The sequence below is a fragment of the Pelophylax lessonae genome, assembly GCF_965119305.1.
Source record: "Pelophylax lessonae genome assembly, chromosome: 1".
NCBI lineage: Eukaryota > Metazoa > Chordata > Amphibia > Anura > Ranidae > Pelophylax > Pelophylax lessonae.
This window is the reverse complement of record NC_138768.1, coordinates 53,290,407-53,303,682: the sequence shown is the minus strand read 5'-3', so window position 1 is coordinate 53,303,682 and position 13,276 is coordinate 53,290,407. Positions and strand designations below refer to the sequence as shown.

The 13,276-nt window shown below is 44.0% G+C and overlaps 1 protein-coding gene across 1 annotated transcript in view; it reads left to right on the top strand.

Annotated features, from left to right (window-relative positions):
- The window catches only part of LOC309551878 (acyl-coenzyme A amino acid N-acyltransferase 1-like), a gene marked incomplete at both ends in the record, with an annotated part of 34,310 nt that extends 25,940 nt beyond the window's left edge, over positions 1 to 8,370 (top strand). Inside the window, one exon of the mRNA XM_082252593.1 lies at positions 7,774 to 8,370. Coding sequence (XP_082108719.1) covers positions 7,774 to 8,370 — 597 coding nt within the window. The remainder of the gene's footprint in view (positions 1 to 7,773) is intronic.
- Between the last annotated feature and the right edge of the window lie 4,906 nt (positions 8,371 to 13,276).

Here is a 13,276-nt window from a genome sequence, read left to right as displayed (position 1 = left end):
AGGAAGAGAATACACATCTCATGCCCACGTCCCCTTCACGATCTCTCATCTCCAATGCTGGCTCGCTATGCCAGACACCGGCTAACTTAAAGGAGAAGTACAGCCAAAGCTGTACAGATGAGTCATCAGCTCTCGGCTCTGCCCCCCCACCCCCAAAGCATTGTGTCCCCATGTTGATGACAAAGATCTTTTCCCCACATCCCTGGCTTTGGAGGTCTGCGAGTGGGGGAGCTTATTGCAATCTGGAAGCCCCTGGTAGAGATTGGAGTGGGGACACCCATGCTGTTTTTTTGACATTTTTTTTTTTTTTTATTGCTGGCAATTGTTTTTACATTCAGCTGCCAGGGGGAACCACACTGACAGCTGATGAGTCATCGGTAGTTAGGACGTCGGCAGGTGCCGCCTTAACAACGGATGCAAAAACGGACCGTTTATCCGTTGACCTCCATTTAGGGTTTTCTTCCATTTCAAAAAACGGATGTTAACAAAGGCAGATGTCAGCAGATAACAAATAATCATCTGCTATAATCTGCTTGCACATAGAAATATATGGGTGCCCATTTTTCATCTGTCAATGGAGGAAAAACGGACAAACAGAATGCCCGTGTGAAAGGGGCCTTTTTCTTTGAAAAAACTTGACTGAACTGATGAAACAAACAGTCCGCATGTGTAAATAGAGATGGCCTTGCGGTTCACCCGGCGGTCGGTTCGCGGCGAATTTTGCTTATTCACAAATTCACGAAAAGTCGGACTTTTGCCGATGTTCGCGAAGATGTCCGCGCCGCCATTTTATTTTTCATTCAGAAGAACTTTGACCCATGACACAGCCGTCAGGTGGAACGGGACAGCCAATTAAAACCTTTCAGCACATGGACATGCCCCCTACCCTATAAATAGACCTGAGCTGTCGGCCATTTCACATTCTGCTTTTTGCCAGCATAGGGAAAGGTTGCCTGTACTCATGAGGGAGAGATTGCCAGCCACAAATAGCTCTGTGAAGATCCACAAAAGTCCTTTTCAGGGCTGGTATTTCGGTATAGGTCTACTAGTATCTTTTCAGGTTAGGAGCAGGTATCCAGTCGGTGCTTTAGGGGCAGTTAGAGATCGGCAGCAGTCACACAAATCGCTCTGTTAATGTCCACAAAAGTCCTTTTCAGGGCTGGTATTTCGGTATAGGTCCAGTCTCTCTTCAGTATAGGGACAGGTATTAAGTCTGTGCTTTAGGGGCAGTTAGAGATCGGCATCTGCAGTGACACAAATCGCTCTGTTGATGTCCACAAAAGTCATTTAAAGGGCTGCAATTTCGGTATAGGTCTATTACAGTCTCTTCAGTATAGGGACAGGTATCCAGTCTGTGCTTTAGGGGCAGTTAGAGAGATCGGCTGCAGTCACACAAATCGCTATGTTAATGTCCACAAAAGTCATTTAAAGGGCTGCAGTTTTTGGTATAGGTCCAGTCTCTTTTCAGGTTAGGGGCAGGTATCCAGTCTGTGCTTTAGGGGCAGTTAGAGATCGGCAGCAGTGACACAAATCACTCTGTTAATGTCCACAAGTCATTTAAAGGGCTGCAAATTTTTTGGTATTGGTGTGCAGTGCACTAAAAAGGGGGGGGGGGTAATCCACAGTATAATATTATAGTGGAAAAGCATATTATAGTGGATTAGTAGTATTATTGCGCACTGTGCAGCATTTTGACAGGTGTGGTGACTGAGCGTTGCTGCAGCAATACTACACACAGTGACAAAAGCACTTATAATGTATTATAACTGGTGTGATAGACCAATGCCCCTCCCCCCCCCAATACCACATATTGAAGTGGGGTGTATCTGAGTATACTTTTACATGTTTATTTGTGTCCTGCAACAATATTGCCTCTTTTACTGAGTTAAGTCTGATACACACAATGCCAAACTCACTGGCCAATTTTTTTGAACTGCTGTGATAGACCAGTGGCCCCCCAATAACACATATTGAAGTGGGGTGTTATTTAACAGTATAATTTTCTAAGAGTGTATTTTAGTCCTGCAAAAATTTGGCCTCTTGCTGTGTAAACTGTGCTACACACAGTGACAGCAGTTACTGGCCAATTATTTGTAGAACTGTTGTAATAAACCTGTGGCCCCCCAATACCACAGATTGAAGCGGGGTGTTATCTGAGTATACTTTTACAAGTGTATTTGTGTCCTGCAACAATATTGCCTCTTTTGCTGTGTTAAGTCTGGTACACACAGTGCCAAACTCACTGGCAAATTTTTTGAACAACTGGTGTGATAGACCAGTGCCCCCCCCCCAATACCACATATTGAAGTGGAGTGTTATTTAACAGTATAATTTTCTAAGATTGTATTTTAGTCCTGCAAAAATTTGGCCTCTTTTGCTGTGTTAACTGTGCTACACACAGTGACAACAGTTACTGGCCAATTATTTGTATAACTGGTGTGATAAACCTGTGGCCCAACAATACCACAGATTGAAGTGAGGTGTTTTTTTTAACATTATACTTTTCTAAGATTGTATTTTAGTCCTGCAAAAATGTGGCCTCTTTTGCTGTGTTAACTGTGCTAACAGTGACAGTTACTGGCCAATTATTTGTAGAACTGGCGGACTGATGGACCGGCAGATAGGCAGATAGGCAGATAGGGAATGGAGGCAGGCAGAACTTGCATTGCACAAGAGGCACAAAGCAGACTGCAAATGTATCAGGAGCGAGCCATCAACCATGTACAGTCACATCTGGCGCTCCCAGGACGCCGTAATATGGCTCCGCAGTGTGGGAATTTTTTGTGTCCGTTGCTGACAACAGTGTTGCCATCTGCAGCCTTTGCAGTCAACGCATAAGTCGCGGTAAGCCCAAAACTCACCTAGGGACCACCGCCTTAAGAAGGCATCTGAAATCCCATCACCGAGCCCAGTGGGAGCAACACCGTCAGAACCCACAAAGCCACGCTCCAGGCTCTCACCGTCCAGCCTCTTCTCCTTCTCCTGTCCCCTTTACAGTTGTCCTCCACTCCACCTTCCATGATGCCGTCGTCATGTTGTTCTGGAAAAAGGCAGGCTTCTGTGGCTCAAATGTTGGAGCGTAAAAAAAGATGTCCAACAGGTGTCCGACTACATTGGGTTAACGGCCCGTGATGAACCCCTGGACTACTGGGTAGGCAGGCTTGACCTCTGGCCAGAGCTTGCACAATTTGCAATGGAACTGTTGGCTTGTCCCCCGTCCAGTGTCCTGTCTGAAAAGACGTTCAGCGCAGCAGGGGGGATCGTGACCGATAAGCGCACTCGCCTAGCTCATGACAGTGTAGACTACCTTACATTTATAAAAATGAATGAGGCATGGATCTCTGAGGAATTCAACACATGTGACCAGTAGACCATGTTTCATTGAAATTCCTCATCACAGGCCACAAATATCTGCCAGACCGCCATCCACCTACAACAATTCCTGGTCCTTGTCTTCGCTAAATACAGCGGCATAAAAGGCATTTCATGTCCATTGAATGGATAATTTTTGGGGCCTGTACAGGCCGACACTTCTGTATACTGTGAATGCCTAATGTACCTCCAGCCATCAAATACACTACGTTCTTTGCTGTCAGTTAAACCCATGCGAGCTAATTTTTGCAGCCTATACAGGCCGACACTTCTGTATACTGTGAATGCCTAATATACCTCTAGCCATCAAATACTATGTTCTTTGCTGTCAGTTAAACCCATGTGAGCTAATTTTTGCAGCCTATACAGGCCGCCACTTCTGTATACTGTGTGAATGCCTAATGTACCTCTAGCCATCAAATACTACGTTTTTTGCTGTCAGTTAAACCCATGTGAGCTAATTTTTGGGGCCTATACAGGCCGACACTTACTTCTTTATCCTGTGTGAATGCCTAATGTACTTCTAGCCATCAAATACACTACGTTCTTAGCTGTCAGTTAAACCCATGTGGGCTAATTTTGTGGGGCCTATACTGGTCGACACTTACTTTTGTATCCTGTGAATGCCTAATGTACCTTCAGCCACAGAATACTACGTCCTTACCTGTCAGGTAAACCTATGTGGGCTAATTTTTTGGGGCCAATACTGGCCGACACTTACTTCTGTATCCTGTGAATGCCTAATGTATCTTCAGCCACAGAATACTACGTTCTTAGCTGTCAGGAAAATGCATGTGGGCTAATTTTTGGGGCCTGGAATGGCCGACACTTACTTCTTTATCCTGTGAATGCCTAATTTTTCAGACTGGAATTGAAAATCAATGGGTCTGTAAAGGTTCCGCCAAATTGTGGAATGGATGCGGACTTATTTTACAGATGTGTGAATGGACCCTATATGTATTAGACATGTATTTACCGGCTGCTGTCAGTTCTGGCTGATTTATTAAAATAAAAATATATATTTTTTGCTGTAAAAAAAAAAATTAAGGGCAACTTTTTAAATTGCAATACTTCTGTTATGACATTGTCCATGTGCTGGGACTATTTGTGCACAGCTAGTACGTCTTTTGTGGCAGCAAATATGACCTAAAGGTTTTTAAAGTTCGTCTCCCATTAAAGTCAATGGGGCCCGCCACGAACTCGCGGTTCGTGGACTTTTGAGAGAATTTGCGGCTGACGTTCGCGAACCGCCCCAGCCGATGTTCGTCCATCACTATATGTAAACAGTCTGCATGTGTAAAAGGGGCCTAAGTGCATTTATTATGTTTTTTTTTTTTTTAATTTGTAAAATAATAAAATTAGCGCAATTTTCGTAGATTAATCCATGCTCTATCTAATTGATGCTGTTTGAGTACTGAATTCCTAATAATTATAGCTGATTTTATATGTTAAATATAAATTTAATTAATCAATAGCTCTGCCAGGCCTCTACTGCAACTGTCTTCAGTTCCTGCTTGTTCTTGGGGCATTTTCCCTTCAGTTTTGTCTTCAGCAAGTGAAATGCATGCTCAATCGAATTCAGGTCAGGTGATTGACTTGGCCATTGCATAACATTCCACTTCTTTCCCTTAAAAAACTCTTTGGTTGCTTTCGCAGTATGCTTTGGGTCATTGTCCATCTGCACTGTGAAGCGCCGTCCAATGAGTTCTGAAGCATTTGGCTGAATATGAGCAGATAATATTGCCCGAAACACTTCAGAATTAATCCTGCTGCTCTTGTCAGCAGTCACATCACCAATAAAACAAATACAAGAGAACCAGTTCCATTGGCAGCCATACATGCCCACGCCATGACACTACCACCACCATGCTTCACTGATGAGGTGGTATGCTTTAGATCATGAGCAGTTCCTTTCCTTCTCCATACTCTTCTCTTCCCATCACTCTTGTACAAGTTGATCTTGGACTAATCTGTCCATAGGATGTTGTTCCAGAACTGCGAAGGCTTTTTTAGATGTTGTTTCACAAACTCTAATCTGGCCTTCCTGTTTTTGAGGCTCACCAATGGTTTATTTCTTGTGGTGAACCCTCTGTATTCACACTTTGACACGCATACATCTACCTCCTGGAGAGTGTTCTTGATCTGGCCAACTGTTGTGAAGGGTGTTTTCTTCACCAGGGAAAGAATTCTTCGGTCATCCACCACAGTTGTTTTATGTGGTCTTCCGGGTCTTTTGGTGTTGCTGAGCTCACCGGTGCGTTCTTTCTTTTTAAGGATGTTCCAAACAGTTGATTTGGCCACACCTAATGTTTTTGCTATCTCTCTGATGGGTTGGTTTTTTCAGCCTAATGATGGCTTGCTTCACTGATAGTGACAGCTCTTTGGATCTCATACAGCAACAGATTCCAAATGCAAATAGCACACTTGAAATTGACCTTTTATCTGCTCCTTGTAAATGGAATAATGAGGGAATAACACACACTTGGCCATGGAACAACTGAGCAGCCAATTGTCCCATTACTTTTGGTCCCTTAAAAAGTGGGAGGCACATGTACAAACTGTAATTCCAACACCTTTCACCCGATTTGGATGTAAATACCCTCAAATTAAAGCTGGAAGTCTGCAGTTAAAGCACATCTTGTTTGTTTCATTTCAAATCCATTGTGGTGGTGTATAGAGCCAAAAAGATTAGAATTGTGTCGATGTCCCAATATTTATGGACCTGACTGTATATATATTATACCCAGATAAATCTTCAATTTTAAATTGTGCTAGTGCAATGAGTATTATGTATATAGGAAAAGTGCCAGTGCAATTAAATGTAAAAAAATTGCAAATTATATCAATTATTGGAAACCACAATTAATCAAGAAGAATATATCAAAAAGTATATAAATTATACTGGTGATATATCAAATCAATATTGTGAGAAATAAGTCCATCAAACAAATCCATAAAAATCCTCCAGTGATAAAGTGCTGCTTGATCACAAACGAAGTGTTCACAGTGTTCACACGAGAATATCCTGTCATCCACAGTGCTATAATAGTTTGTCTAGATCAAACTTACCAGAAGCTCTGCTGGTAAAATTATAAACCAGCAAACAAGCATAAACCCCAACGGCAATCCGCCAGACACCTTTTCTCCTTATAATCACACCAGGATGTATCAGGGCTCAGGATGGTCTGTATGGAGAAACATAAAAAGGAATGCCGACCATAGTGTAAAATTGTATAACACTCGTTTATTTAAACATAAGATTAATCACATTCACATGGACCGGTGTCTACGGGACACAAAGAATCTGCGTATATGAAATCCTCCACTGCCCCGGTCGTCGTGACAGTGTACCCGGAGCCTGGATGTAGCCTGGATGTAGTGTAGCAATGAGACCTTACCGCATCGCATTGCTACACTACATCCAGGCTCTGGGGAAAATTAATTATTTGATCCTCTGCAGATTTTGTAAGTTTGAGAACAGGCACCTTTTCAAAGTCGCATGGATGGGAATGGGTGCCATTGAAATCAATGGGATGTGACTTGTTATGCGACTTCGTGTCCAAAGTCGTGTTGCACTAGTGGAAATGGAGCCTAAAACTCATTACTCACATGTAATGAGCAATAGAAATGGATATGTATCCTTCTAACCTTTCAAAAAATTTCCTTTTTGTACCTTATTTCTTTCATATATTGCGCCGTTCACGTGACCCCCCTCTCTCTCCCCCCCCCCCCTTCTCAGGAGAAGCTGCTAACCTAAACAAGGTTCTATAGACAGGAGATCATGTTCTGTGAAGGATGGGAGGGATGGGGGTGAGGCTGGGCAGATCTAGGCATGCCTGTCTTAGAAAGACAACCTTTTCAGGAAATGAAAGACAGCTTAGCAAATTCAGATAAAGGGAGATAGCATTGTCAGTGAAGAACAAGAAGAAGCTGATTTGTCTAGTTTAGATAAGACTTTCTAAGCTACACAAGCAGGTAGTCAGAAAATTAATAATATCAAAGATAAAGATATTTAACATATTAGGAAAAATTTTATTTTTGACTGGAGTTTCCCTTTAAATTGACAGGAGTAATCTGTGTACCACATGAGCACATACTGTAGGGAGCCAGAATTATTGTTGGTTGGTAAGGGATCAAATACTTATTTTTCAATTTAGAACATTTGTATCATGTGTTTTTTTTCTGGATTTTTGGTTGATATTTTGTCTCTCATTTAAAATAAACCTATGATAAAAATTATAGACCCTTTATTTCTTTGTAAGTGGACAATCTCACAAAATCTGCAGGGGATCAAATAATTATTTTCCCCCCACTCTATATACTATAGTTCATGTGTATTTTGCTTTTTGTTCAGAGTTCAACTTTAACAGACAATAACCTTTGTTTCTAAATGTCATTCAGGTGTGCGGAAGTGGAGTTGGAGTCATAGGTGTAAGCAAAGGAGCTGAGATGGCTCTCGCCATGGCGTCTTATTTACCGCAGATTGCCGCTACAGTCTGCATCAATGGAACCGTGTTGATTACCAGCAACGCTTTCAGTTACGGGGATCTCATCCTGCCTGGAATTCCCTGGAAAAGAGAGAGGATGCTTTTTACACCCTCTGAAGCCTATGACATGTTTCGCTTACAAGGAGACCCAACAAAACCAGAAACCCAGGCCAGTGTACTTCCAGTGGAAAAGGCCAAAGGTCCCATCCTCTTCCTGGTGGGAGAAAATGATCAGAACAATGAAAGCTTACATTTCGCAAGGGCATCACAAGCCAGAGCAAAAAGGTTTGGCAAGATGGACGTGTACATAGAGAGTTATCCCGGAGCCGGACACCTCCTAGAACCTCCGTGTTCTCCTTTCTGCCCTGTATCAAGAATACCTATATTTCCAGTTCCTGTTAAGTGGGGAGGGGAGCTTGTCCCGCACTGCCAGGCTCAGGAAGTCAGCTGGCCATTAATACAGGACTTCTTACGTAAAAATATCCCATGTTCTAAGAAGAATAAATTGTAAGAAACGATTTGTCAAAAAAAAAAATAAAAACTTTGCATGTTTTTTGAACTTTCTTCACAGGGATTGATGGGCAGCTGTGCAATGTAATGGAATTTTTAATGCAGAAGAGACAAAGCATGTCCCCTCTGCATTAAAACGACTTACCTTATCTGCACGTGCAGCTCACTGTACAAATTTGACAATGCTGAATCTGACTGAACTCCCAGGCAGGGAGTTGGAGGATGCTGTATTGTTGGAGCTGAGGTGGGTATTGTTCCACTCAGGGCTTTTTTTCTTGAAGAATAGCTGCAGGAACTCCCCCCTTTCTGACTCACTCCTTTTCTCTGCCCCTACCCACCTCCGAGGACCGTTCCCTGATTTCACCCCCTGCCCACCTCCCAGTACTGCCCTTTATAGAGAATACAGAACTATTTTTGGTACCAAGTAAGTATGGAATTTGTTAATGCTTGTTAATGATAACAAGAAAATCAGTAAAATAGATCTCCTGCAGCCAGCAACATCAATACACTCTCCAGCAACAATAGATCCCCCCAACAAAAATGCACCACCCACAACAATATATCCCACAGTACAATAATAAAGCGCTGGCAGCAACAACCGATCTCCCCACAGCCTGCATCAATAGACCCCCCTTAATAATAGATCTCTCCTAGCAACAACTGACACAACTGACCCTCCAGCAACATAAGACAAACCCCAGCAACAATAGATCCCCCACCAGTAACAATAGACTTCCCCAGAAACAATAGACCCCCCTACAGTGCAAATATGGATCCCCTCCAGCTACAATACATCCCCTAGCAGCCAGCATCAGTAGACCCTTCAGCACACCCCAGCACCCTTGCATACATTCAGTGCCGGAGGTGCCGGTACTGCGTTCCCCCGCGTTCCTGCTGAAAAAAAGCCCTGGTTCCGTTTTAATGAGCCTCAGTACAGCAGACCCATTTTTCTCCAACACAGCAGGTGTTCACTGGTATATGCACTTTGGTACATTGAGGGTCATGTGTGATGTTTGGTGTGAGGATGTGCGTTGGGTATACTGCTAGAATGCGTGCACCGCATGGAAGCAGGAATGCAGCCTAAATGATCACTCCATCTAAAACTGTCTCATTGTGTCAACTACAGCCTGGAAAAAAGAAAATCTTAAAGTGGTTTTAAAAAAAACTGTATGCAGCAGCCCCCCCCCCCCCCCCCGCATTGCTCATCTAAGCTCCCTCTAGATCTAGTGATGAGCTCTCATTCCTTATTGGCTGAGACAGCAGCAGGAGCCACTAGCTCCTGCTACTGTCCGTTACAGTCAGTGAGCCAATGAGGAAACGGGGCGGGGGGGGGGGGGGATAAAACGAGCCACGGCTCTGTGAGCCTTATGGACACATAAGGGTTGATTTCTTAAAGGCAAATAGACTGTGCACTCTTGCAAGTGCAGTTGCTTCAAGCCTTAACCACTTTAAGACCGGAAGGATTTGACCAGGCCCTATTTTGCGATTCGGCACTGCGTTATTTTAACGGACAATTGCGCGGTCGTGCGACGCTGTACCCAAATCAAATTTACATCCTTTTTTTTCCCCACAAATAGCTTTCTTTTGGTGGTATTTGATCACCTGTGCGATTTTTATTTTTTGCGCTATTAACAAAAAAGAGTGACAATTCTGAAAAAAAAAAACAATATTTTTTTCACATTCTGCTATATGACATTCCCAAAAAAAAATGTAAAAATCAAAATTTTTTAACATTTTAGACCAATTTGTTTTCTGCTACATGTTTTGGTAAAAAAAAATCGAAATAAGCGTATTTTAATTGGTTTGCGCAAAAGTTATCGCGTCTACCAACTTTACTAGTAATGGTGGCAATCTGCGATTTTTTGCGGGACTGCGACATTGCGGCGGACAGATCGGACCCCTGACTGACATTTTTGACACCTTTGGGGGGACCAGTGACATTACTACAGTAATCAGTGCTAAAAATATGCACTGTTACCGTAATAATGACACTGGCAGGGAGGGGGTTAACATTGACGGTGATCAAGGCGTTTAAATGTGAGCTTAGGGGAGTGATTCTAACTGTGGGGGGCGTGGCTTCTGAAATGACCATAGAGACATGTGATCCTATATAGAAGGATCACAGGAGCTCTATGATCATTCTAGGGAGAAGAACGGTCAGCTGTGTTAACAAACAAGTTAACCACTTTACCTCCGCTCACATGGAGGCTACTGCGGCACTTTGCCACGATCCCGTCCAGCGACGTAGACCTACGTCGGGCGGGTTCACGGCTCCCAGAGCGCGCCGCGGGAGCTGATTCCGATCGGATTCGTTTGGGAAGCGATCAGTCACCAGATACTGACCAATGATTTCTGGTCAGTGTCTGGCGATCGGTCCCAGCCAATGGAAATCTGTCCCCTGTCTGTGTAATGTAAACACAGGCAGGGGAAGTGATGTCACTGTCCCTTCTGGAGCCCTTTCGGTTCCAGGAGAAGACAGAGACGCAGCAAAAACGTGAGTTTCCACCAACACTACACTGACACACCTCACATAGGTACATTTAACCCCTTGATCACCTCTGATCACCCCCTGATCACCCCCAAACCCCTCACAGTGAACACTATATACAGTGGTATACAGATATTTTACTGATCACTGTATAAGTGTCACTTGTGAGCGTAGTTTGCGCTTGCGCTAGGCCCAAACAGGGTTAGGGTACCCGCCACCTATCCCCTAATAAAGTTTTAACCCCTTGATCACCCACAGTTACCCCTTTTACACCCTATTACTCTGTGCACTAAATACAGTATATAGGTAAATACTGATCACTGTATTTAGTGTCACTAGTGACCCTAATTTGCGCTTGCGCTAAGCCCAGATAGGGTTAGGGCACCCGCCACCTATCCCGTAATAAACTTTTAACCCCTTGATCTTCCCCAGTTAACCCCTTCACTCTCTATAACACAGTGCACTAATCTAAACAGTAAATCAGATAACTACTGATCACTGTATTTAGTGTCACTTGTGATCCTAGCTTGCGCTAAGCCCGAATAGGTTTAGGCCACCCGCCATCTATCCCTTATAAAGGTTTAACCCCTTGATCTCCCGCAGTTAACCCCTTCACTCCCTATCACACAGTGAACTAATATATACAGTATATCAGATAACTACTGATCACTGTATTTAGTGTCACTTGTGACCCTAATTTGCGCTTGCGCTAGGCCCGAATAGGTTTAGGCCACCCGCCATCTATCCTCTATAAAGATTTAACCCCTTGATCTCCCCCAGTTTAACCCCTTCACTTCCCTGTCACAGTGTTCACTATATACAGTGATTACCGATCACTGTATTAGCGTCACGGGTGACACAACTTAGGCTAGCTAGTTAGCGTCAGGGTCCCACTACACCACTGTTACTTAGCGTCAGTTAGAGTCAAGTACACTAACACACATACACACACACCTCCGTTACTAGTATAGTGTTTGAAAAGATCAATATCTGATCTGATCAGAACTATACTAGCGTCCTCATAATTTAGTGTTCCCAAAATGCAGTGTTTGCACAGTCAGCACTGATTCCTGCTAGCACCTGCGTTTAGCCCCCCTGCCCAGCCCACCTTACCCAGGCAAGTGTAGTAATCAATAGATTACTGACACTTCCAAAAAACACAAATTACACAAAACCGCTGTGTTACCAGAGTCAGGCCTGATCTCTGTTAGCACTAGCAGTTTTTTGTAGCGACCAAATAGTCCTCGACAACCAGGTGCTTTTATTACCTAGTAGTCGCATCACTGTACCGGTAAATTTAGTTACTAAAATGACAAAACGTGTGTACAGTGATGAAGCTATATATAGTATAATGACCATGTCAGGTGAGAGCGATGGGGAAGCCTCACTGGCAGAATCAGGGTCAATATACGAACCAGATGACAGCAGCGGCTCCCTGACAGATAGCTCCGACAGAGGGGTCCCTGCTAAGGTCAGGCATACCCGACTCCATTCTGGAGTTGCTGACTTGCAAGAACCGGGGGTTTCTCGTATGCAGCAGAGTGCCAATACTAGTGTCGCTCACACTTCTCGTGATCTGGCAAGCACGAGCGGCCTAGTACACCCTGGACCTTCAACCAGCACTGCAGTATCACCTGGTGACGTGGCGAGTCACCTGAGTGCAGTTGAAGCTGGTGCGGTGGCTAGCACGAGTCGTGGCCCGCAGCCACCGCGTATCCGAAGACAGGCCCGTAGAGCCCATAGTGTCCTCCCTGATGCGCTGGCATATCCTAATTGGCAGCCCACAGATTCCACAGCGCCAGTACTTCCCCCGTTCACCGCCCAACCCGGAATCCAAGTGGAAACAGCTGGTTTTAATCCCATAAACTATTTTGAGCTGTTTTTCACTGAAGATCTTTACAGATCTATTGTGGACCAATCAAATTTGTATGCTCAACAATTTATCGCCGCCAACCCAAATTCATCCCTTGCCAGACCATTTGCCTGGAATCCTATTACGATTCAGGAGTTTAAAACCTATCTGGGCCTTTCCTTCAACACCGGCATTACAAGAAAGAATGAATTGCGGTTATATTGGTCCACTGACCCAATTCATCAAATGCACGTGTTCTCTGCTGCTATGTCCAGGGCTCGATACGAACAAATATTTCGGTTCATGCATTTCAACGACAATGAACTCTGTCGTCCTCGGGGAGACCCTGAATATGATCGGCTCCACAAACTTCGGCCCCTCGTAGACCACTTCAATCAGCGGTTCGCAGCCTTGTTTACCCCCCAACAAGATGTCTGCGTTGACGAGTCCCTGATTAAGTTTACTGGCCGCCTTGCTATCAAACAGTACCTCCCCAGCAAGCGTGCCAGATACGGGGTCAAGTTGTATAAGCTTTGTGACAGGGCCACAGGCTATACAGTTAATTTC